The 27,711-nt window shown below is 35.7% G+C and overlaps 1 protein-coding gene across 1 annotated transcript in view; it reads left to right on the top strand.

The window, feature by feature from the left end:
* The window catches only part of ATRNL1 (attractin like 1), a 531,929-nt gene that overhangs the window by 273,637 nt on the left and 230,581 nt on the right, over nucleotides 1-27,711 (top strand). Inside the window, exon 25 of the mRNA XM_086466503.1 lies at nucleotides 11,233-11,294. Coding sequence (XP_086322629.1) covers nucleotides 11,233-11,294 — 62 coding nt within the window. The remainder of the gene's footprint in view (nucleotides 1-11,232; nucleotides 11,295-27,711) is intronic.

Raw genomic sequence — 27,711 nt, 5'->3', positions numbered from 1 at the left:
GCTTTTTGCAAGTCAGGCATTACAGATACTTGCTTTAGCTGCCCTAACGAACTTTTGCCCAACTCAAGAAGATGCAGCTTGGTGGATTTTCTAGCTCTGCAGTGCTGTGTCTGAGGTTCACTAGCAAGAGCTGAGGTCTTGCGGTGCTGACTGATGTGTTCTAGAACTTTGTTTTTCTTGAATTTCAGAGATTATATTTTTGACTCTTCATGTGTGAAAGGCTTTTGCGCCACACTCTGCACCTTACAATAACTTCTGTGAAGTGACCCTTTCACCTCAGTGAGATGTTCTCAGATTCATCAGGCAACGTTATAAAGTTAAATATACCCTGACAGTAACACTGACTGTGATTCTGACTTCATCCTCCAGGCAATTTTTCTTCTAACAATCTGTGTGGGTTCTATAAAATACGTATTTCAAATAACCATCCCATCAATAATTAACAGAAATGTGACTTAAAAATTACCTGTTTAGTGGTAGTGGCTAGACATTTTCCTGGATATAAGAATCGTGGAAGAACCAGATTGTTTATTCAACTTAGCCACAGTTTGACAGAGTAATATGGTAGTAGTGTGCCAGCACCAGCAGATTTAAACTTACACCACTAATTCCATTTTGACATTGATGAAAACATCATATAGGTCTCTCGCATTTGAGGAGGTATCTTTTAGACTCTCTTTTGAGAAGAGATAGCACTTCAGTTTTGCTATGTTAAATGAGAGTCATGTTACTATTTTCTTAATGCAATAGTTTTTATTCAACCAATTTTCCTCAGGAATGTACAGCACTTTGAGGAGTGAAATAACCTGTATGGCCAACTGGTTTGTGTAGAACATAAACCATGTATAAAGTTGGAGATTTCCTGTGTTTATTTTTGTAATAAATATAATTTACAGTTTTGACATTATGGTATTCTAGAGCCATAGTGGTATGCCAGTTTGAACAGGATTCTCTATTATGGGCAAGGATTCCTGGTGTTTTGCAAGCCTATCAATCATACTACACTAGATGAGAATGAAGGTATTACTGCACAGCACCCAGGTAGTTTCTCGCACTCTTTAGATGTAATATCTCCAGCTTCTGCTTGAGCTAATTTAGGTTTGACAGGAAAAAAATCTAAATTACCTTGTGAGAATGGAGATTGTTTTTTGACTAGGAGTGAATCGGGAAGGGACTTGAACACATGGTTATTTGAACATGATTTGTAAGGGTAGCACTATAGGTTAGAGGACCGTGGAAATTTGAGAGGGATGAAGATGAGCATGCCGTTGTCATTGTTTTATCCTTAGTGTGACTGTTATTGTTATCAGCTTCTGCAGATGAAAAAAAAATGCATCAAGGATCTGAAAAGGATCAAGAATCTATTTTACTTTGAAAAATGTCAATGTTAAATTTGTTTTGTTTATCAGAAGACCAAGATGGCTTGATGTTAAGAGGGAGAGGGTTTTTTATGTCAAACAGTAGAGCATTGATTCAGTACGACCTTAGGAAATTTGAGGATTGGGCCAACAGAAACTTCATGAAGTCTGACAAGAAGTGCAAACGCCTAATCATGGTGGAGTTATCTAACATTAACTTGATTAGCCAACAGTGCGCTTTCGTTCCAGTTCAGGCAACACCCGAGTGTGGGGCCTTATTAAGGGTATTGAGAAGCTGAGTGAGTCCAGGAGAAGGGCCACAAAGTTTTTGGGGGCCTGAAGCACACAAGCTAGGTTGAAGCTGTGGAGCTTGGTCTGTTTAATCTAGCAAAGAACCTCCAATAGTACGCTGCAATTACTTGCCAGAGGAGTTACGGCGATCATGAAGCTAAATTATTCTCTGTAATAGCAGGTGGTAAAACCAGGGGAAGTGGTCACAAGCTGTACCTTGGGAGATTCAGATTAAACATTAGAAAAAAGGTCATTACGTTAGCAATGCTGCATTGAAACAAGTTTCCCAGAATGCCTGAGGAATATGCATCCGTGGTGCTTTTCAGAACTTGTCTGGGAAGAGACACTGTTGACGTGATTTGGTGTTGACAGTAGCCTGGCTTCGAGTAGGAAGTTGAACAACATGAGCTTGAGATGTTTCTTCCGATCCACGTTTCTATGACTCTGTGATGTTAACAAATAAGAGCACACCCCATAACAGGTGCAGCGTTCTTAATGGATGACTCTTTAATTTATCAAGTCATTGTAAGATGTCATAAGAAGTCATAACAAGAAAGCTGAAGAGAGAGAGAAATCCAATTCTAGCAAGTGACAGAAATGGCTTTTCCTTAATGTAGTTTGACAAACAAATCCATATCATCATGCAATGCTTCTCCTTGTAGTAGAATTTAGTCATTCAACTCTGCCTGACAAATGCCTTGACTCCATTCCCTTCACTTCTGTATTTAATTTTCCTGCCTGTCCATTTAATCTAGCCAGACTTTTAAAAACCAGAGTTCTGGAAGATCTTGTCTAGAAATCTGCTGTTTCACTCTCAGTTTGTAGAACTCAATCTTGCAAAGATTTATGTCTGAAATAACTTTCCGGTACTATAGGTCTTTGGGTCAATTACTTTTCAGCTTATTTTTTTAGTATTGAAACATGTCGTTTCTCCCTTGTCTATGCCTTTTAATTTTCTTTCTTTCTCTCATTGACTTTAATACTCAGTATTTCAGTTTCTTAATGATGTCTTTATTAATCATTATGAAGATATTTTACATACTGAATTAAACTCTAAGTTAGATAACACTTCCCTGCCCCAGATTTTCTCCCTCACATCTTAGAGTTTATTAGCTGATGGTTTCTCTGTGTGGTATGCATTTGTTCGTATGTGTACACACACACAAAATCAAATAAAGCAGTAGAATAGTGGTGTATGCATATTTAATTTAATAGGCCAAGTGCAAGGTAGGAAAAAATTCAGCTATAAAAACCTTTAAGAAAGTTATTCATCTCACTTGAATACAAACCCAGATTGTCTTTCAGCATCTCATGACTCTGAATAGTGGTAATAATATCCTGTAATTATTACATTGTTTGAGAAAGAAAGGGGTGGGTATTTGAATAATCTCATGTATGCCATCATGAGAGACAGGACTTCAGTATGCAGAGATAATCTCTGGAAGCTGTTTATCAAATCTTGATCTGAAGGCTGTGATCCAAGTCTGATTCTTCAAGTTATCTTTCTTTTTCTGTTTATGTAATCAGTATGAAAATTTTGCTATCACTAATTCTCATCATCTGGGAGGACTGTTTTGTCAACGTTAGACTAAATTCTTTACTGGCATCAACACAGTAGAAAGCAGTAGGATTCTGCTAGCAGGCTCTTAGTTCCATACTACTTCTCTGTTCACTTCTTCCCAGCAAGAAGAAATAATTCTTGTTCCTATTTTAGCATTACGTTATTTTGCAGAAATACCCAATCAGTACTTGGAAAGTATGGGAGAAATTTATCTCATCTAACATGAATTATTTTCTGTTTGACATTAGATCTATAGTCTAAACTAATAATAGACTCCCTGTATTGTTTGCAGAGAGAAATGGCAGCTCCATAGGGTAATTCATTCCATGTTGAGAGTCCCACATCTATTTTAGTCACTCACCTAGGAGTGCCTTCCTATCTCTGCTGATTAGTATTAACTAGCTGACTAATTTTGATTAGATTCACATGTTTGATGAAATTTGCCAGGTTCCACTTGGCAAAATTCAGATAAATGTTCTTTAAAATTTCTAGGAAAGCCACTATATAGAATAAATGTGTGTCACTTTTAGCCTCTTTGTGAAGATGTTTAATATTTCTCTAATCTAGACAGAAGTAATTTGGATTCACTGTTGGTAAACTTGTCGTTTTCTTACCATGTTCTCTTGGAATTTTTGTTTTCCAAAGGAAAAGAAAATACATTTTTGCTTTACCTGTTAAATATTTATGTTGGGAAAACAGAATCACAGAATGTTAGGGATTGGAAGGGACCTCAAAAGATCATCTAGTCCAACCTCCCTTCCATAGCAGGACCACCTGGAGTTGGTCACACAGGTACGCATCCAGGTGGGTTTTGAATGTCTCCAGAGAAGGAGACTCCACAACCTCTCTGGGCAGCCTGTTCCAGTGCTCTGTCACCCTCACAGTGAAAAAGTTTTTCCTTATGTTAATGTGGAACCTCCTGTGCTCCAGCTTGCACCCGTTGCCCCTTGTCCTGTCATTGGCCACCACCGAGAAGAGCCCGGCTCCATCCTTCTGACACTCGCCCTTTACGTATTTATGAAGTCACTCCTCAGTCTCCTCTGCTCCAAGCTAAAGAGAACAACAGTTTCCTACCATTTACCTTTCACTGGTGCAGGTCACTCTTCATATTCAAAGTCCAATGTGACAGAACAGTCATTACCATTTTTTACCCTCTCCAAGAAACCCCCAAGTAATTGTAGTTATATTTAAGCAAAAAATCAGAGTAACTGATCTTTTGTTATGTAATTACTGATTATTCAGTAATCATGTATTTACTGAATTTAAAGATATCCATAGGGTTTTTTCCACCCAACTATGATATAGTACATAATAATGTCTTTAAAATAGTTTATACTCGGGTGTCTGCAGTCATGTTTCTGCACAGTATATCTAAACACTTCAAACAACAAACAGTAAATGTTTGATATTTATTACGTGTCTAAATTTTCTGACATTGTGTTTCCAAACTATCACAGTATTTGATCTTTTCCATTTCCATGATTAAAAATGTTATACACAGAAATGTGCCCATGTACACCAGTATTTTTCAGCTGGAAATTTGTTGTCTAAAGTTGCCTCAGTCGAAAAGTGTTCCTCAAAAAAGCATAAAAGAGGATGGACGACAAAATATGTTAGTATTTATGTTCAGTGTATATGCATTTCTTCTGCTTCAAAACATGCATAGTAGCAGTGTGGGAGTGTATAATAGTTTTATCCAGTTACAGTTTTGATGATACTGAGGGAAGTAATAATTCTGCAGGGTTTAAGTATACATAATCAATACAGTCCAGGCAGTTCAGTTTGGGTTATGTCTAGACTTATTGTATTATGTTTCCAGGTTTAATAATTAGACCACCTACCAACATTTTACCGTGTATTTATTTTAGATTCTCTTATTTGTTCGTTCTTAATTTATTAACAGGGGAAGGTGAAAGAATTGTATTAATGGAAGTATTTGTTCATTGTCTGAGAGCCTGAGCAGATAGAAGCTTACATTAGTGGATAATGTCATGAAATGGAGCATAGATTAAAATTGCTTTTTGTGTACATTATTTTAATATATGAACCGTTTCATGGGTTAGGTTCATGTTTACTGCAAATGTGGAATTTTGATTTAGTGCAGTCCTGTTGTGCCTAATTTTCTCTTTCTTTTTCCTTTTGCTACATTGGTTTTGTTCGAATTGCAGAGACAGCTTCTCAACACCTACATTTTTCAAACTAAAAGACAGAATTCTGAGGCCAGACTTACTGTTTCCATATGAAAGATCCCCAAGTTAGGCTTTCAAGATTGTCTCGTTTTCTTGGTGGAACAGATCTTGACCTATTGTTCTGTAGGGCTGTATTATTGCTGCCTGTGATAGTCAAGGTGAACATGAAATGGAGTATCTAGAGCAGTGGGGGGGGGGGGGTGCGGCGGGGGGGGAATCTGTTCCTGGAGAAGGTTGGAAAAATCCCTGTGTTCAAAATCTGTTACTATTAAAATAGACCTATTCCATCCATCATTATTCAGTGTAAAGTGTATTTCCTACATCATGCATGTAACTAAAACATCAAAAATTAAGAAATACTGTACGCTGAAATATTGGTTGCAATGCATCCTTGTATGCAGTGCTTTCTGGCATATTCTGCTGGATACCTCATTTTGAATGCTCTGTTGCTATAAAAGATTTGTCAGCAGTCACAATGCTCTGTCTTCCAGTTAGGTCATGTGATGCAAAGATCTTAAGTGCTTTCTTAGGGTTTTACATTTGTTTGTTTTCTAAAAAACATATTTTTTCAAAGACTTGAACATGGCAGAGAAAAAAGATAGATGTTTCAGTAATGCTTGTTGGAGCAATCACCATAGTTCATTTATCACCCATCAGCTTTTTCTTCATATAACTTTCTATCTCTTAAGACTGTGAGCTGGAACATATATATAACACATTTTCTTTTGGAATCTTTTCAATCTTCTTTGAATTTTTATGACTGTGGCTTTCAGAATGCATCTACATTTATTCAGTGTATTGTTATTACTTTGATCTAATGGAATATAAATATAATACACTATAAGATTGTACATGAAAATTATTTTTTTTAATATTTTAGCTCATCCAGATAGAAATCCAAGTAGAAATATTGATAGAAAAAGCATCTCTGATAACACTATTCCTAAGGTTAAAATGGCAAGATGGGGTTTGTAGATACAGGTTTGTGTCTCTTATTAAGCCAGCTGGATACGTGGAAAAGTTAGACAAGCTTTCAGACACATGAGTCCTCCTTCATGTCTGGTACAGGAACTTCAGACTTCAAAGCTAAATCCAACTTGAAAGCAATGGCTCAGAGTTTAGTTATAGAGCATTTTTCATAAAACAGTCACTACAGTTTTTATCTCTAGGTCCTGCTCCTCACAATTCCTTCACAAGATGAACCTTGAGTCTAGGATACAAAAAGCCTTGGCTTTAGCAGAAGCATCAGTTTTATGTCACGTTATAGTTTCCTTGCACACGCTTATCTCTTCATATTCACAGATTATAAACCATCTATCTCTCTTTTTCCGTACAACTTGCCTACCTTATCAACTTTTCTTCCTCTCTCACTTATCCCCTCTACTCCACACAAGGAAAACTACACAAGAAAGATACATTATATGATCTAATATATGAAAAGAAGCAATCTTTCCAACTTCTGTTTTGGTTTGAAACCCTCGGTTCTGTGCATCAAAAAGAGCTTGCGTGCTTAAGAACTTGACTCATTTTCATCTTGTGGAAAAAAATCATTGATGGATATGACTTTTCTTGTTATAGATCCTCATAGCTGGAGTTCCACCACCATTAGCATGTTCCAAAGTACCCCACAAAAATTCATCTTCTGACACGTTGCGCAAAGTAGAGATCCTCTAATCATAGGACAGCTTTCATTCTTGATGGTGGTGTCTCTCAATTATTTTTTTAATTTATTTTTAAAACACAAAAAGCTAAGGGAGCGCTCAAACCAACTTCTAGGTTTTTCTGTGAACCGGGTGTTGAGATTAGACTTCACCTGACTGGAGTACAAAGATAAGAATTTCTAAGTCCTGTGATGTTTTTATTTCAGCAAATTCAGTATAGCTTGATAATCTAATAAACATCTGCTAGTATTTTTTATATCAGCAAATGACAAAACTTTAGGTCAGCTACAAATCAAATGGCATTGGTTGCATTCAAGGGATATTCCAATACTGTAAGAAGTTTCTAAGGAAAATAAAACTGATTAGTGTTACGAAATCAGACTAAAGATTTTGTTGCATATCTTGAAGCCCTCAGAATATGGTTCTTTTTTGTTTGGGGTGCAGTTTTGGGTGTCTTGAGAATAACCTCTGATTCACCTTAAATTTTCTAACTAATTTATTTTTATTTGCTTTTGATAGCAGAGTATTTAAGAAAAACAAACATCCATTTTGTAGAGTTCTGCAAAACCTGCCATTATTTATGTTGCAAAACAAAAATTTATCTGTAACATTATTGGATCATAAAGTCACTGAAAGCTTTTAACCCTAGCCAACCAGGGAAAAGAACTTCAACTGTTGTAGTTGCTAAGTTTTCTAGTGGTTTCTGTAAAGGTGAGAAAACTATTTGATAACGTTTATGACAGATATCTGTCTAAGCCTGCCTTTGAAGGGACGCATATATTGCAGACAGTTACTGAAATATGTCTGCATCTATAGCCATATCTGTAGCTGCTGTATTGGTGTTAGTCGTAACTTCTCTTTTAGAAATCTAATGCTGGTGAATGAAAGAATTAGCATCTGCACCTGAAATTGTATTTTGAGTAAAGTTTTATAGTACTGTAAGTAATCTTCCTTCCATTTTTCAGTGTTAAGCTGTTTCAGTGTAAAGCAGAGGTTTTATAGTTCCTCTTTCTTCAAGGGAAATAGTTTTATGCTGGAAGTTCTGTAGTGACTTGCAGAGGCTATGCTTTGCGATCGAAAATTATTTTCCATTCTATTCCATAGGAAATAATGGAGATTATCTTGATCTTCATTTATAAGAGAAGACAGAGATAGTGGGATCCATAGGCTTGTTAGACATTTTGGTGAAACTGAGGGCTACTCAGGCATGATATAAATTAACAAAAGATATATTAATCTAGAGTATCTTTAAGTCCAAAGTGAAAACCTGGGGTTGAGAGAATTTTCCTTGACTTGTCATTTGTCTGTGTAAGCACAAGAAAAAAAGGCAATAACATTCGTATTTAGATGAAAATCCCATGGAAATAACCCTTTTCAATTGTATTATGGTTCTTTGTGTCAAGGTTAGATTCACAACATTTACTCGCTCCTTTGTGATCTACTTATAATTAAAGTATGTATTCTTTTTGTTAATATTCTGTGTTGAAATTAGTCTAAGATGCATGGTACTATTTCTCCAGAAAATACTGTAGTTCATCTTTTAAACATAAACTGTAATGTAATCATTAGAAGATAATGTTTGATTAAAAACTGAAATTACTTCTGGGATGGAACTTTATATCTTACTGTGGTTTTGCTCTGAAGTATGAGAACTTTCGAGAACATGCCATACAACCAAACAAGTAAGTTTTGAGGACAGAAGTTTTTCCATAGGTTTGCAAACATGAACTCCAGCAAAAGAACATCTCAGCTGTCTTAAGTAGATGATTTGAGTAATAGAAGTTGGAAGATGTAAAATAATTTTGTTTGTGTCTGGTTTTGTGCAAAAACAATTTATCCTGTCTTGAGCTTAGGGATATGCAAATCATTTGATCATTGATATGCATAGAAAATAATTAAAGTGTTGTAAATCTGCTTACTTCATATTTGCTGTGTGTTGAAAAAGACAAATAAAAACACTACAGTTTCTTAGAAAAATTTGAGGTAAAAGTTTTCTGGTAGATTGTGATCAGATTGCAGTTTTTGATTTCAGGACTTTCCCTTGACTGTAGTCGTTTCTAGACTAACAGATGCTGTTTATGAATGCTGACACCTTGAATGAAAATAATGGAAGTAATGCAGAATATAAATGCTCCTTCAATAAACAGCTTTTTAACAGGTCACAAAAGGTGAACTCTCCTGAAACTGGCATGTTTTTTTTCTCTTCGTGTTCATCTCCTGAATATGATACTTGTAAAAAAACATTCTGGGTAAGCCAGCAGTTTATTTGAATGCTAAACATTATTAAAAGGGAATCCAGCCTGCGTTTAAAATACAGAGTGACTATAGAAAGCTTTTTGTTTTTCATATGTGTTCTTAAACAATGTTTATGCTTGCGATGCACTTTATATTGGGCCAAAGAAATCTTCAGGTCTTTTCTCAGATTTTATCTTTTTTGTGTAAAATAAACGTTACAAGGGCATTAACAGATACTTTGTCAATTTTGTCAACTCTGTAATGTCTCTTCAACTTTTTCATATTTTGACTCCCTAATTTCTTGTCATTTTGGTACAGTATTCGTCATGACAGTAACCTAAGTTGAACTTTGAGGACTTAAAATTTCTACCTGTGTTGGACAAATGTGAAAACACTTGTAGATTAAACTTGAGTAGTGAGACAGTTTTTGTTCGCTCTCCTGCTTCGTTCCCATGTGGTTTTTGGCTTCTTGTCTTTCCACAGGCTCCCGGCCTAGAATGCAGGTTTTGCACTGATCCAAACACAGCAGAGGTTACTTAAGCTTGGCACATTTAGATTTCTTCTCCAGAGGGGAGTTACATAATTGCGCTCAAGGAGTTTAGTACACTAGATTATATTCTGATTAATTTATCAAGTATCTTTCCTGATAATTTTGGCTGAGAAATTTGAAAATCTGCTTTCTGTGCTGAATTCCAGAGCTTCTAGAATTGTTTGCCCTGCTTGAAGTTGTGTATTATTAGTGAAAAGAAAGGAGAAATTACATTTTAGAGGTGTGTTTGCAAGATGGTGCACCCTATGCTTATTCCTGGAATGATGCAGTTTACATGCTCTTCCTTCCTTAGGCTTTTAAGTAATCTGACCTATGGTTGGCAGCATTTAGCTGGCACAAGGCACAGTTACACCATTATAGTACTAAAGTTTACATTATAGCTTTGTCTTAAATAAATTAAAAAAAAAAAATTAAGAATTGTGAGTTATAGTTTCAGAAGTTCACAAGTCAGCTGTCAAAGGGAATCAGAGTAATTTGGTGTAATGCACAAAGATGTCCAAAACCAGCAGTTATTTGAACCAGCTGGGAATACAGTTCTATAAACACTTCATGCAATTCAGAGTAGAAGATTCTGTATATCTTCAGTTTGATAATTACACACTATGAAAAGCTGAACAAGACAGGGACTTAAGGCTATTTGTAGCTGTAACTTAAATATGAAGGACTGTTCTTAACATTAGCAAAAAGTAATTATAATAATTATAGGCTCTATTGCATGCAAGTGTGAATGTGCATCTGTGTATATGTCGTCTTAGAGATAATTATTAAATCTTTGTGAAAAATTACAGTATGGAGTTGAACTAATGCATGTTCTGGTGAGGCTGTAAAAGTGTAGCCTAAAAGAATATTTCTTACTTTGTCTTTGAAGTAATTTGCTTTGAAACAGTTTGTTTTATTATGCACCAGATTTATCTGTTGGGTTTTTTTAATTAACATATGCATTAACTTTAGTATTATGCAATTAAAATATTAAAAATGTATTAATTTTAAGCACAAGGTGGCTTTTGTAATTTCAAAAAACTTGTTTCAGTGTTATGAAATTGGAAAATGGTGGTAGTTAAAACAGTTGATTATAAAGAAAACAATTTATATCGATATGATTTCTTAATGTTTTGCATGCTGCTTTCATTGTTTATATCAAGCAAATTTTACATGGATAATTCTATTAACTTTACTTCAATAGAAAGACTACATTCCATTGTTTTTGTTTTGACACAGGCAAAGACATGGGAGTTAGGTGCTTATCTCACTTTATGATAAATGCAGGTGTGTGCACACTAGATTGAAATTACACTTGAAACTAATCATCCGTGGAGCCATAAAGCCCTAGCCTAAAAAGAGCTGTTGACTCTGAAAATGTTGTAATTTACTTCTATTTTATTTCCAGATTGCCTTCTCACAGCACAATACTATCATGGATCTGGTGCAGTTCTTTGTCACCTTCTTCAGGTAAATTGCTTTTTTCTGTCTTCTGACTGAAATCGTGCTGATTCTTTTCCATCAAACCATTATCTTAATCAGCTGCTTAATCTTAAGAAATGCCTGCAAGGAAGCCTTCAAACTGTGTTCTCTAATTTGCATCAGTTGAGGATCCTGGCCGTTGCCCTATAACTACAGGCAGCTGCTGGCATCTTTCATATATTCAGTGGTACAGTCTTCACACTTACTTCATAAAGATCAGCTAGATATGTACCGTATGTTACACTGATTAAGAGAAACAAGCTATAGTGATTTAAACTAGTAATTGATGTGTGTGAATCTTTTGTAAACTCTTTCTTTTAAAGAATTATTAAAGATGATGGTATTGCTCAATAGCTTGTTATTTTTAATAAAGCACCCCAAATCGCTACTGGTGCTTTCTTGAGTTAGAGATGAATTGTGAAAGGCAGTAGGTGAGGCATGAGATTTGGTTGTGACAGCAACGCTGGAATTGGGTTCAACTGCAGGTGGACAACTGTTCTAGGATCTGAACAAAACTCCACAAAAGACTTCTTAAAAGTTCAGCTGACTTACAAAATGTCACAAACTTGAAGAAACATGGATTAGTTACGGTGCTTTGAAGTCTTGCTGTGAAGATATTCCCCAGTAAGCATGAAGTGTATGCAAAATGTGAACAGTGACAGACAAGTATGTTCATCAGACTTTCTGTGTTTGTAGAACTGCCATGCCTTTATTTCACAAGTTTGCTCTTTCCTTTGCTTTAATCACCGTGCTCTGAGGAACGGTACTTGAAGATTCAGACTCTTAAATGCTGTAAACAGGCCAACTTCTGTTAATTGCTGTCACCAAAAAGGAGGCAGAAATGAACAGACCCTGAAGTCTTCTATACCCAGTGTATTAGCTAATGGAGAGTGGTTTAGTAGCTGATGCAAAGCATCCCGTTTCTCCTCATATACCACAAAGAGAGCAGTAAAATGCTGGTTGCCTAAAGGTCAGTCTTGTGGTACTTCGGGGTTTTGATGTTTGCTTGTTGTGGTGGGTTTTTTGGTTGTTGTGGGGTTTTTTGTTGGGTTTTTTTTGTTTGTTTATTCATTTGGTTTTGTTGTGGGTTTTTTTTTGTTCTGGGAAGCCAGCAAGATCTGAAAAATTATGATGCTCATGCAAACCTTAAACCAGCAAACTCCTATAGAAGAAATCAAAGTCTTTCCAAGTAAGATAGAACAGAGGGACCCTGTGACAAATCGCAGAGGTAGATTAAAAGCAGTTTGTTTCTGCTCTGTGCCCTAATTCAGGCTTAGAAAAGGTGAACTATAGGCACTTTGATAGTGAAGTAATCTTTATAGATATATTGTATTAGCTGTTCTGGTGTGATGGTGTATCCGATACAGTTTGTTCTGGGTAAGTGCAAATTCACAGTGATCCTGATGAAACAGGATCTGCCTGAAGAGTAGGCTAATTGGAAGCCAAGGCCAATGTAATCCGCCTTGCAGAGAGAAAGGTTATAGGACAGCCGGCAGCTATCCTACCACTGCCTTTGACTCAGCCCCAGTCTAATTGTATAACCAAGGTTTCAGCTGGCACTCAGATCAAGAAAGGCTTGCAGCTATCTGCAGCATAACGTTAATGATCAACCTCAGGAACCTAGTTGCAGAAATACATAAGGGAATCGGGAAATGCTGTGAGTAGTGCATTGCAGTAATCCAAGCAAGGTACAAAAATTCATGGCAGGGCAGCCTTTTCAGTGTATCTACTGGTTCAGTGACCTTTTCTCGAAGAGCAGAAATGCAATCAGATATGTAATAGTGACAGTCTTGTAGAAACTGTGGCATCTGTGTTGCTTTAGTCAATACTTTTTAGCTCGTGCCTTGAAGATTTTTAGCCGTCATACAAACTGAGAAGTGTGTGACTTTTTCTACCTGCTTTGAAACAGATCTCATTAGAAAAGTTCACAGGCAGTAAATGTGAATGATCTTCCTTCTTATAGTGAAGAAATACAGTCCGCACATCAAAAAAAAAAAGTCTATTTCTGTATTAGCCTGACCAGTAAAAGATGCAATAAACTAAATCTTGGCTTTTTTTTCTAAACTCTTAAGTCATAAATGAGTTTTCAGTGTTTTCAAATCTTGCGTGAATATTGTTTTAGCTGAGTAGGTAGCCAGGTCATTTTAGGCATGTCATAATGGAATATGAAATACCTTTAGTTTCTGAAAACATTATTCACATTTTCTGTAGATCGTATTCTGTTGTGCATAAAATTTTACAATGTTCAATATTTGTAAGTTTTTATTGTATATGATTTAAGTATATCCAGAATTGAGAGCCAAGAAACTCTTGATGTCTAGACCTGCTTTTGAATAAAATTATAGCTAAAAATTTATAACAGTACTCATGCATTTCTTGGAACAACTATTTGTATCAGGAATCTGAAGCAGGAGTTCTGGTAAGAAATGCAGTTTTGTCTCAATCAAAAACCAGGCAAACATGGAATCAATACAGGTGACAAAAGTTAGCTAGTAGTATTTTTGTGATAGGTAATGATATGCAACTGCAACTGTCAGAACTATTTTTTTTAAAGCCTGTTTCAAATACGTAATACCAACCACTAACTAATCAGGCACTATCTGTGCATACATCTTTTTATGCTCTCACAACGATTCCTTCCGTTGCCTCTGGCTCCGCTTTTTGGGGTGGAGCTGCCAGCTGGCTCATTTTATGAGTGGCTGGAGTGGTACGCTTTAGTCACATTTATAACATCTCTCTTACTATTATGAATTACAGACTTTCCCATTTGTAATAAATAGGGTGACATTAAGACATACGAATGCTTTAAAAGTTTGAAAATCCTTCTTTTGTATGTGCTTTAAGAAATTTTATGAAAAATTATGGTCATTTAATAAATTATGGTCACGGATCAGGGGTACATTCTCACAAATCTTTCTGTGAGCACTATGAGTGAGAGAAAATAATATTGAAAATATCTGTAGGGTCTATTGCAAGAGGAAGGGACAGGCATTTAGGTTAGGATGAAGACTAGTAGCATGGGCTACAATAGGAATTGCAGCAGATACTGAAGAACCAGACTGTGTGCCAAAATCTAAGAACAATCACTTCAGTCACTTTTCACGCAGTGGGAGTGCATGGCTGCATTTCAGTGCGTTGTATCAGAGCTCCCAAGAGCTTCAGTACCTGGATCTGCCATTCCTGGTGTAAATTTGGAATTCCTTCTCTTTGCTGGCATCCTTTGGTGTGTCTGCCTGTATTTTGCTTTTATTAAAATAAAGGATGGTAAATTAATGCTAGATTTTGATATGCTTAGCTTTATGAGATCAAATATTGATCACTGTAAGAAAGACAAAACGCAGTGTGTCAGGATCAGATCAGGTCCTCCATGGCTGGTTTCTCAGAAAATGCAGAAGTCTTATCAATCTAAATTAGGATATTTCTGGTAACATGAAAATCAAGTTATCTTAGCAAAATGGATTTTACATTTGGGGCTAGAATAAAATTGATTTTTACTTAGTGATGCATTAAACAGTTCTCACCTCACTTTAGAAGCAAATAGTTGTTTGACTTCCACTGAGACAAGCATGTCTATATTGCAGTGGGCAGTCTCAGTTGTGATTTGTTTGGGGTTTTTTGTGGGTTTTTTTGTTTGTTTGTTTTAAATGTTTATTTTGAATTGTGGAATGTAGCTTTGACTTCCACTATTTGAATCATCTGGAAACTTTGTCATCGCTGTAGAGTTGTTTGGTATATTCATATTGCCTGAGAAGACAGCCACTTGTGATTGTCCTGCAGGCAAAGGAGATTCCCCAGTGCCACTGGATCAAAACATCAGATTAGTCAATCCCTTGGTGAACAGAACAGTTTTTCATTATTTTGTTCTTGTTCTTTTGTCTGTGTTTGTCCTTTGAGTCCTTTGGAAGTGCATTTCGGTGCACTAGTGCTTGCCGTATTTTGATTTCAACATACACTGTTCCTCAAAGTACAACATAGCTGCTCAGCTTGATATCTGAAGGTGGTCTATGTACTTGCTTGATATACAGCGAGTCTGGGCTTTCCTTCCCTCAAGCAGGTGTGTTTAAAATTTTGAACTTCTCATTTCCTGTGTGTATCAGTAAGTGAGAGCTGTTTGTTGTGCCTGGTGAAGTGCTTAATCCCAATTTCTGCTCAGTTCGTGACAACTAGAAATTAATTCTGGAGTTGTTTAAGTGCAGAGGGGGGTTGTAGGATGAAGGTTTGGGTGACAGGAACAGGATTTGAAAGATTTATTTTCTTTTTTTTCCCAAGTCTTTTTTTTAGAGCAGGGTGGGGGAAGAAAATTTTAAATTGCACTCTTCATTCTGTATGGAGCTGTAGCCTAGCACTCCAAAAAAACTTTTTTTCCCTACTTACTCCTTTAATAAAATCTCATTGGAATCTAAGCTGCCACTTATGTAGTAGTGTTTGCCACAGAGGTCTCAGAAGGTGGCACATGATATATACTTCCCAAGGCTCCTGAAGAAAGTATGTCTTTTTTTTGACGACTCAGTACTTTGCAAGCTGCCTCACTCTGAGACGGTTCTGTAATGTTCTGCTTTCAGGGATGTGTCTTTTTACAGCTGCATTGTATTTTGTTTCCTAAGAAGCATCATAGATAATTCCTCTTGTGTTTGTGTTTTGATTCCCTGTATCTTATTTTCTGTTTTCTTAAGTCTGATTAGTCAATTGTTTTCTTAGACTAAAACAATGTTGGCGCTCACAGCTATTTGTCTTCTAGAGTGCTTAATCCTGGTCATTTTGTTATGAAACTCCAGTCCACCGTACTTTAAACAAAAGAACTAGAACAGGTTTTCATCTGTGATAAATGGACTTGAAATGTTGCTTTTGTCATTTTAATTCAAAAGAGAAGCAATTCTGTCTTATGACAAGGTATATGTACAAGATGCAGAGTTAACTTAAGAAGTTTGTCTCCAGAGGTAAGTATATGGTGAAGTGGGGTGAAAGCTGACGAAATAAAATAACAACAAAAAATAAAGGAAGTAAAGAAAATTAGGATTTTCCTTTAGGCAATAATGTGTCCATTATAGCAAGTGACAAGCAGCTTTCTCAAGCACTCTGCCAGCCTGTCTCTGCAGACACAGTCAGTATGGCATGCTGTGCAGTGAGTGACATCGAAGAAATGAGTAATCTCTTTATGGCAGTAGAGGAATATTCAGAGTCCTTGTGTTCAGTTGTAATAAATCACAGAAAGAGAGAAAAGAGAGTGCTAGACTATGTGTTATGCTGTGGATTTCATAGATACTAAAGTATTAAAACTAATTATTACTTTTGAGAAGAGACATCTGAATTCAAAGGCATTCACCTAGTGAGTTTTTAAATGGAATATTAATAAAAATATTCTTGGTACCCAATGAAGCATTTTGTGTGGAAGGTTTTGGATTTTTTCAAGTTGTTTATTTGGGTTCAGTGCAGGGGAGGGCTACATCTTGTCAATAAGAAGCAAAATTATGGAAACTCTGCTGTGGACTCCAAAAGGCGCACTAAGTATTACACATTAAAAAGTAGTTATATCGTATACATATATTTCTAAATCTGAATTTAATCTGCATATGTCGCCCAATTATGTTCTATATCATGATTTTTTCTGTGTTTTCAATAATTCTACTGATACTTTAGGAAAAAGCTGTACAGTTTCAAAATTATATTTCTTTCCTTACATGTCTCGAGTCTTTTCAGTTGAAATTCTAAATATCAGGTTGGGGGGTGTCAGGGGGCTTTTATTCTTTATACAGTACAATTACAGAGCAACCATGATGCTTCTTTGACTTGGAAATCTAGAAATCCTTACTCTGTTTTCAGGAAAATTTTGTGTTAATCGAGATCTTAATAAGAAGACTTAGGACTTTTTTTTACACCTACCGCTTCAAATATATTCACCTCTTTGAAAAATCTGTTTGAAATGTTACATAATGAAGGAAAAGTCCTTTAGCAATATATTAAAATTCTTGATTGTATTTGAGTCTAATATGCTAAACAATGCTGATGTGGCTTTGTGACTGTTTACATGTCTTATATTTCTGTGATTTATTATTGAAGGATAATATCTGCACTAGAGAAACAGTGCAGTGATAAAGGGAAAGAAGAAAAAAGTTCTTGAAATAATGTGGATCTTTTGGTTTGGAAGGCTGCTGAAACGTGGCATTGGTTGGCAGTCCTTCTTCCCCAAATTCACTAATTGACCATGATTAGAATAAATGAGGTTGGTTTTGGTTCGTTTTGTTTTCCCCTGCTTACTTTTAAATCTTAAATCAGCAAAATCATTGCAAAAAAGCTGGAGTGAAAGCACAACTACTTTGAAATAGAAACAGTATATTCAATTTCTAGTTCTTCTTGAAAGTTACTGCAAAAAATATTAAATTCTGTATTTCATAATTTTCCAATTGAATGTACAGAGATTTTATTTTTTTCTTTTAGAGCTGGGTTTTTTATTTACAACATCAGTTGTTGAGAGAAATATAGAGTATTTCACCCATGAAGGGCAAACCCATAAAATTATATGAAATATGGAAGTCTTTTCCATGAGTAAAAGAAACATAATCACACTTTATGAGTGTGATGTTCTATTTATTCTATGGAGATTAATTTCAGTTTATGTTAGATTAAGCCCCTTTGATTGTAAATCTTCTTTATTCGCTGCTTCAGAGAGGTGAAAAGAAGAACTGCCGAGAGTTAAAGTTCACATCTAGACCTTTATTGCGTAATATATTTCAGACTCTTTTTAAATAGTTCACTTTTGTTTGACATTGTATTGGCAGAATGAAATGAGAATGTTGTCTTCGGATAGTGTCCTGATGTATGCTATATCCATTTTTCCCTTTTTAATTGTATATAAAGACTATTCACGTAATTGACCGCTCATTCATACATTACTATAGTAGCGTCTGGTATGGCTTGTGGTATATTTAATATGAAAAGACAGTTTTATGTATATATACATGAATTATGAATGTAGGAAAATATAAAGATAAAATATATAAGTATGCATTTATACAATATGTAGTTACTTTAAAATAATTATTTTATTTATCAGATTTTATTTAATAAAGTTATTTACCCTCCCCCATGTTCTCTATAACATTTTGACACAAGTACATAATGGAAAAAATTACTATTTTTTCATAATCATTTTCCTGCAAATAACAAATTCTCTGCTCAAACACATTTCATTCTTCCTTACCTTCAGGAAGTATTTTGATGTTTCATTGCACAGCAAAGACCAATAAACCCAGGCTTTGTAGGGGTAGTTGTCAGAGTTGATTTTGAACTATTATAGGAGTTGGAGTTTATGCCTCAGGAGATGAAAGATTAAGTTGGTTTTCTACATTCAATATATTTTGATAAACAATTTTACACCGATGTGGTAGCTGTTCTTACTAATAAACTAATATGTTTTATGTTATATTTCATTGATGCTGCTTACTTTAAAATATAATCTATATAAAATGCAGTAGATACCACTGATACTTTAACCTCTCTGTTTTCAGTTATGCATTCAGAGCTTAAATTGTGAAGCTTTACTAATACCGTTAATGAAGTTTAGTTTATTATTTTTACTTAATTCTGCTCTTCATACTCAACAAAATTATTTTGGTTAATTTTTAATAGTAGTTTTAAATGTGCTCCTCTAGAGACTTCTTACAGCATGCTTTTGGCAGTATATTGGTGTTTTTTAAGGCTCATTTGCCTTTCATGTATTTCTTTTAACTCCAGTAGAGCAGTCCAAATGTTCTGTGCTGCAACATCCAGTGGTCCAGTCAGAAAGCTCCATGGCACAGGGGAACCGCTGTAATTTGCCCATGACCTTTATTTTGGCTCCTCTGCAGCGCTACACATCTCCACTGCCAAAATCAGCCTCAAAACAGAAAGGCTGCTACATCAAAAACTTTTACTGTGGCCAATGGGCCACCTAAAGGCAACAAGCGTCTTTTACTATAATAAATCTCTGTTGCTTCCAGACCAAGTTACACTTACATGCAAAACAGCTGGAGCATCTCAGCCTGTGCAGCTAATCCTTAGTTTATAATTTGTTGTATAACAGGCACGCACTGTGCTACTAGCTGTCAGTGTTTGGGTGAATCAGCCCATGAATACCTACCACGGACACTGTGCTGCCCCATTCAGTATAGGCCTTCTGGGTAGAAGTACTTAAGTAGAGGCAGCTCATACACTTTTCTTAGATTTTTGTTGTTGTTATTTATATTGCTAGTTATTTAGGCAGTACAACAATCACACTTTATGACTCTGTTCTTCTCCCATAATACCTACATAATTTTATTCTATATTTTATATATATGAAATATATATTCACATACATTTCACACAGATTTGCTTAAGTTCTTTTTTGAGCGGAGTCAGAGTGTACATAGATAAGTGGTCCAGGTGGCTGTGGTGCAGACTTCTTGGATACTTTGGAAAGTGTGTCATAGGGATAATTCACACTCATGTTGTGGAAGTGATAGTGAGCTTGGATCACACATGTCCTTCCTTACCTTTTGGTGGTTGTTTGGCTGGGCAGCTAGAGATGGTCTGATGGTTGATTAATGAGAATTCCTCAAAAAAGGAAAGAAAAAAAGTACAAACTATGCACACAATCCAGTTGCAGTGGATCAATGGTATCATTTCAGGTTAAAATTGTTCAGGAAGCACCTAAAAGCTAGTGCTACCTTTGTGGAGATGGAATAAATTGTTTGATTTGAGATTTCAGAATATTGAGCATGCAGCCATGTGGGAGGTGATTTCTTAAAGGGGCTGTACTTTGAATACTTTCTAAGATATAGCTGTAACACAGGTCATATGCTAAAAGAAATTATGTTTGGATCAGATACTGCTACTGTATATGAAATTCCACACCCACCTGAGTACTGCTGTCTCAAAAATGTTATGTCAAGTTCTGAGATTCAAGCAATATCTGCCTTTTTTTTTTAAAAAAAAAAAAAATCACTTAAGAATTTTTGCTTGTGTCCCAGTGTCCCTCCTGCACTGGCCAGTGTAGTGATGCAGTTATGTGATATCTTTAAAGCTAGATAGTGTCTTGAGATTTTAGGGCTCTCTTTTTTCAAATAAGTTACAATAAACCTGAGTTTTCCAGGTTGTTTTTTTTTTTTTCCAAGACCAGGGAGTAAGGTCCTTTCTGAAGAATTCCTTTTCAATCTTCCTGCCATAGTCAATAATAGTCCTTTAAGATAAATACAAATTTTCATCTCTGTATCCATCTACTCTGTGAGAGATGAAAGTCTGTAGAAAGATCTGTTACACTGATCTGCCACACTTGTATTTCTGTCATAAAAACATCTAATCTCTCTGATTCTAACGTACAGAAAAACAGGGATTTATTTACATGGGAGTAGGGTCCCCCTCTAGCCCATTGTCTCTGAAAATATTTCATTTATAAAGCTTGGGATCATCAATGATCAATGTCTCATCTTCCAGAGAAAGAGAATGTGGTGACATACTTTCTGAACTGAATTTTTACTCAACAGCCCAAGTGCTCTGTCTATGGCTCCAGCTCAGTCTTTTTTCTGCCTTTTATTTTATTAGAAGTGAGAATAAATATCAGTTACATTTCTTTCCAGACAGAAATATTCAGTTTGTGTGTGATTCTAAGGGACAGATATTATGAAAGTAAGAATTGTAGTATTTTCCTACACCAGGAATAGAAAATTCTTTAGATGTGGCCTCCGATTCTCTCATTTATAAGAACTGCTCTGATACGAGGTAGAAATCTTCACAAACGTTTGATGTTTCCTTGAGGTATAACTTGAGTCTGCGCTGGTGACACTTGGTAGCTGTTAGACTGGCGTTGAAGAACACTATGTTGAAATGCAGGAATTTGGAACCACTGAAACCTATTCTTTTTGTTTTCCTTTTTTTTTTTTTTTTTTGAAATATATGTTAAATACTCAAATAAATAGAAAAGCTTATACCATTTAACGGTTGAGTTATTCTAAATTCTGATCTCTATTGTATATACTGTCAGCCTTTTTTCACCTTAGAATAACTATGTGTTAGTGTTTTCTATACCTGCGGAGCTGTTCATGGCAATTACTTTGCTGTGTGAACTGCAGAAAAATTGCCATCTTGAAGAAGTTTTGCATATATTAAAGAAAAATACTTTCAGTTGACTCTCCCTGTGTGAATGTATTTTTTAATCCATGAGCTAAAGTATTTCCATTATGCCTTTCTAATGTTTGTAAATCTTCTTTTAAAGCCTTGGTCAGTAATTTTATGAACTGCATCTCTGTGCAGATGCTGTTCCTGTTAATCAACCATGACACAGTAAAACAAATCTAATGTGGATATTCTTTACTTTGCATTCTTACAAAACATAGGGTTCTGCCTGGGAGGACCAGGTTAGTAGAAGTCTATGTATATTTCTTTTTAACTGTTCTGCTTTTTGTAACGTTGATAGTTGTAGACATGTGAGAAGTGAACTTTAGGGGCAATTATATGACTTTCATGAGACGCTTCATGCAAGATTTATTTATAGGAACCGATAGTTTTTCAGAACTGCATCCAAAAATAGTGTTTTAATCACTGTCATCTGAATAAGAATAATTATCCATGTAATTAGTTTCAAAAGAACTTGAAAGGTGTTGCTTAACTTGTGTGAATTCCATTTGAGACACAAATAAATAAATACAAATTTGCATTTAAATGATTTTTGGTAACACTTGAAGTTTTAAATACCATTCTAGATAATTTACTTCATATTCAGGCATTTCTTTCACTTTACAGTTTGGAAAGCAAGAACCAAGGTCTTGAACCCTTAGTATGGCTTTTGGATTAGAAGGGTCACAGTTGAATTAAATTTCCATTGGATTTCTTTATTTTGTGGGGAAAAGTTCGATCTCAGGAGCTATTGCTTTGTTAAAACAGTAGTGGCAGGAACAATCTGACTAAGAATGGGACATAGATCTAAGCTGATGGAAAAAAAAACTGCCATATTTAAATATATGCAGCAGTAAAATTTGTAGCTGAAGAGGAAAAGATGATCATACTCATCATCTATGAATTGATCAGTTCCAGAAAATGGAGTATGGGATGCAGCCAGTGCATGGAGCTGCTGGTGCTGGTAGTATTTCTCATAACTAGCAAGAACAAGAGAAGGACATGCCTGATTCACCTAAATGGTGATGCTGGCTTAGCAGGCATGGTCTTTCACTGTCTATGGCTGCTAGAGCTCTCTTAGACTAGAAAACAAGCACTCCTGGCTGATGTGTCGTGGCTCCCCAGCGTCAGCCAAGCTGTATTTACCTGACCCCACACACTGCATTACCATGGAGTGGAAGCTGCATAGCCTACTCTATCACTAACCAAGAATACTTTCCTCTAAGTCTTTACGCATTTTAGTTTGGAACTGTAACACTTCATTCCCAGAATCATGCAGAATTGCTAATTGTTGAAATATTCCTTCTTACAGCAGTTTGTAAAACTGTGTGATTCAAAGCAATTTGATTAATCGTTAAAAACAAGCAAAAAAAAATTATACTGCTCTCATATGTATCAGACTCCTAATATTATGTTTACAGTGCTTTGTACGTCAGATAATCCTGTTGAAATCTTTGGAGCTGCTTGTCAAGTGTGTATTAGTTAACACAAGAAAGGATGGCTGAACCTACCACATCATAATCATGAACACAATGTTCTTGTCAAGTACAATGAGAGAAATCAATTGTTGTGACAATAATTACTATTTGAAGTCATGGTTTTAGAAAAATAATTGTTCAATTATTTTTATTTTAGAGTTGTGCTTGCTTTATAACATATCAATAAAAATATGCTCTATTTGCCAATAAAAAGATAGTAAATAGTATGTCAGAAAAACAGCTCTTAGAATAACAATATATGTGATCTCATAGGAAACTTTTGAAATATTAATTTAAAAACATTAACTTAGATATGAGACTTATTTTCTTTGTACATTAAAAAGACTTTTGTCATCATTTTTTCTTACTGAATGCTACTATTTTTTGTTCATGTTCAAAAATACCATCACATGAAGGAGAAACATTAATACAGCATAGGATCACTGTTAAGATTGCTGTTTAGTGGAGTGTACATTTTTGTGCACTTGACAAAGAAAGTGAGATGAACGAACAAGAGCTTTGTGGATCTAGAGGGATATTTAACTATTGTCTCAGCACAGCAAGGTTCAGGTAATTAAGCAATGGTTGCCTTGATGGCCCACCTGCTATTTTTAAAAAAAGCTCTTGGGAGGATCTTTTAAAAATATGTGTAAATATACACATGTGGGCAGTCAGTGAGACTCCTATGCCCCTAAGTAACTTTATGGAAGAAATCTTTGGGTGCTTACGTCTCTTATTAGTAAGCGGTGTGGACAGATAGGAGATCATCTGTTGAGTAGAACAGTGCTGCGGACCTGACACCCACGCCGTATACATGTTGTCTTTTTCTTGCTTTGGCCTAGCTCTGCTTTAGTTCTTTGGCCTGAAAGCCCTTTTGTATCTGGAGTGTACACTGTGCATCTTCCAGTTCAGCTTATTCCTGATGAGCTCCAAGACTGCTCCACAGCATGAGCCAAAGTGGAACAGTGGTGATTTGTTAAAAAGTCCACTCCAGATCCACACTAAACCAGCAATGCAGGCACACCCCTTCGAATCTAAGGACATGTCTACCACATATGTTTGAGCATGGTGACACTATAACAGTGTTAGTGTAATGCTGCGGTGGAGCTAACAGACAATCAGTTTTCTTGTGAATTTTAAAAATAGTCTTGACAAGCTGTGCTGGCACAGAGATGCTGCTCCTGCGGTGGGCTGAACAGGTGATAGCTTGGGGGCTCTGCACCATGCGCAGCTGTGTGGAGCTGCTGTACTTTGTCCCCTGTTGTAAGATGAGTAAATGTGATGGGTGCTCAAAGTAGAATCCCACACAATTTTTAATTTTAATAGAATTAACAGTATACTACATTTAAGTTAAAGTTTGAAAAAGCATTTGATTTCATCTAGTATGGGCATTTATACTGTATGCAAATTAGTGGCTTAAGTAAAATCATAGAAACCACAATTATTCATGCATGAATGTTTACATACATTTTCAGACATTTTAATTTCTCTTTCCATGTTAAATAACAAAAGAATGAGAAAAGAAATAGCAAAGGCTGGAACATTTTGTTTGTTTTGTTTACCTTCCATTAGTCCTTAAAAAAATTATGTTTAATTCATTAAATAGTTCCTTTTACATCACTGCAAAAATAAGTAAACTATTTCATTTTAATGCAAGTATGCTTTTGAGACAAAGTCTAACTTACTTATAGGCATTATGTAATGGGAAAAAAAAGGAATTCTATACTGTGTTTATAGTGCATTCATAGAGCTTAAGACACAAATGTGTCATTAGTTCATCTAATCCAGCCCCTCTGACCGTTACATTTAACAGATTTTTCCCCTGCGTTTATCCCTGCAATTTGAGTTTCTTTAAAGATTATCTACAGGTTTTGTTTTAATTTGCACATATCAAGCAGCAGCACATCCACTAATTCCCTTTAGGGTTTTCAGTCTGTCTCCTAAACACAGAAAAGCATTTCTCAGTTATGGAAAACAGTGCCCTCTCACTCTTCAGCCAGGTCTGTGAACTGCACTAAATGTGTCTGAATATGGCCTCTGTAAGTTAAAAATGTACCCTGTGCATTGCAAAAATAGTTATGCAGGTAGCAATTATTCCTTGCAGTTTTCCTTTTCTGTATTCTACTAAATCAGTATTTCTCTTTTCATACTACCCTGAGTCCTTCTGGGAAGATCAGCTATCTAGCCTGGACCTTACTGCTAGACCCTGTTCTCTTGCAGCCCTTCCTTGGCCACTTCCCTCTGCTGCATTGGACATAGACTAGTTATGTTCAAGGCTTCTTTCTCCTCAGTTCATCTGTTCTCTAATTGTTTATTGTCTCCTACTTAATACTAAGAGAGAGTAACTTTCAATCAGCCTGTAGTACATGCCAGTGGTGATGAATTGCTTGTTTTCAAGCATGCTTTTTTAGTGTTTCCTCCTATTTTGTTCCACATGGTTTGAAGGGGCGACTGTGCAAAGCTATCTCATTTTCTTCTGGCAGATAATTTCTTTGTTCGAGAAACAAAATGCTGATAATGCTTGGGCTGCTGTGGTTTAAGTGTGTCTTAGCATGATAATTCTCTTGTTGGAAAGACTTGGATTCCTAAGTGCAGAGAGTCATTCACTTTGTACTCTGGGTCCGGATTTCATAAGCCAGATGTGTTCCAAAGGCATCTAGCTGTTTGGATGTTGTTCAGACTGCCAACTAGAGAGTCAGAAATCGTGGACCAAATCTATGATCATATGGACAAGTCTGTGTGAGCACATATATTTTTCTGTACTCCCTGTTTACCATCCCCCCATGTTTTGTATCTTAGATTGTCTGGTCATTGCAGCATAATCTTTTTTTTTTTTTTTTTTTTTTTTTTTTCAGTATATGTAACGTTATTTTATGATACAGAAAATAAATCATAATCATGTCTGAGTTTAATTTAAATGTGTCTGCTTCCAGCCATTGTTTCTTATCTCGCGTTTCTGTGCTAGATGAATGAGAGCCTTGGTGTTTTCTCCCTATGGAACTCACTCACACTATAGGCAAGTCACCACTTGATATTTTTGAAAAGTGAAATGATTGAGCTTGTTAAATCACTGCCAGTAAAAGATTTTTATCCAACTTTTGAATATCTTTTGTGATTCTTCTCTCCATTCTCTCAATGTTTCTAACCTCCTTTAAAAAATGCAAATACCAGAATTTCGAGAACGAGTCTGTGATAGTATCTGTTTTGGTGATACCTGGTAGAGTGATAAATTAGTCTCCCAAATGTGCTTACTACTGCACACCTCAGTATTTAAGGTTGTTTTAATCCTTTTTGTTTTGGTATCCCAGCAGCAATTCGTACTGAGTTGGTCATTCATGCTAATTTTTAAATTATTTTGGGAACTGCTTCATTCCAAGGGGAATATATATCCTTGTCCTTGTAAATACAACTTGGCAGTGATTTATAAATAAATAAATAAATAAAAACTGCTGAAATAGGTACAATTGACCAATTGGCACACTTTGTCCTCCTTACCCTTAAGCATTTTTTTTTCAGTCTGTGTCATACATAAACTCTCAGCTCATATATGTCAGTCTCATCAAAACTGGCTGAATCAGATACTCTGGGAGCCTTGCAAACCCATCTAGAAATTTCCTTTTCTGATGTTGGTCCCCTTCGGACAATTTCTTTTTTTTAGCTGTCAGCTGACCAATTTTTAATTAATTTATTTTGCACTACACTGCTCTCTGTTTTGACACACTATTTATGATTGTGGTTTCTTTTCTTACATCTTTGTCACAAAAAGGAGCTAGGAAATATACTGGGGGATTGGAGAGCATCCATCTGTATTTGTTCTGCTGTTGTACTCTTTCCCTATGATGTTAATGTCTTTATCATGTCTCACTTCAACTCCATATTGTTTCAAAAGTGAAAAGGGCTTATTTCTGCTACCATTCCATTCCCAAATCCAAGTTGACTGTACTCTTTTATACCTCTTAAGTTCAACTTAGTGTGTTTGACATGAGATGATGGGTGCTTCAGGATACAGACATACTATAAATTTATGCACTGGCATCCCAATGCTTTCTGTTTTGTTCTTTATTCCTTTTCTAATCTCTCCTAACATCCTATTTGCTGTTTTGACTGCCACTAAACATTCAGTTGATATGTTCAAAGAACTATCTGCAATGACTTCAAGACCATTTTCTTGAGTGGTAATTGCTAATTTAGAACCTATCATTGTGTTTTTGTAGCTAGAGATTTTTTTTTTTCTTGTGCACATTGCCTTCAGTTCATTGGCACTGAATTTCATTCTCTTATTTTATTGCCAAGTCACTCAATATTGTGAGATCCTTTGCAGTCAGCTTTAATTTTTATTGGTCTAAATAAACCAATGCTATTATCTCATCACAGCCTGGAACCAGGTTAGTTTGACAAAATCCATTTTCCATGTTTTTCTTCTCTTTGTTAACATGAATTTTGATATTTTTTTCCTTCAGCTTATATGTATTAAAAAAGTCAAATATTTCATGTCTACTTGCCGAGAAGAGATCATGCAGAAGTGTTAAGTAAACATTTCACATTATCAGTGCTGTATTTTCCAATGATTTATAGTATTTTGAGTGTGTCTTTGAAACACTCATTTCTGATTTTGACATTGCACATGAAGTAAACGATGTTTTGACTGATGAGAGGAAATTTCCATGTGTGATCCAGGTCCCTCGATGTACAGAGGACAGAAGCAATTTGTCAGAAGTTTTTCAGCCAGAACTCTCCATTTATTTATTTATTTCTACTAACTTAAGAGAATTATTCAAGAAATTAATAAATGCGAAGAA

This window comes from Leptosomus discolor, chromosome 6 (genome assembly GCF_034619465.1).
Source record: "Leptosomus discolor isolate bLepDis1 chromosome 6, bLepDis1.hap2, whole genome shotgun sequence".
In the NCBI taxonomy this organism is placed as follows: domain Eukaryota; kingdom Metazoa; phylum Chordata; class Aves; order Leptosomiformes; family Leptosomidae; genus Leptosomus; species Leptosomus discolor.
Note: the sequence above shows the minus strand (reverse complement) of the source record. Positions and strands in the feature narration are given on the sequence as shown.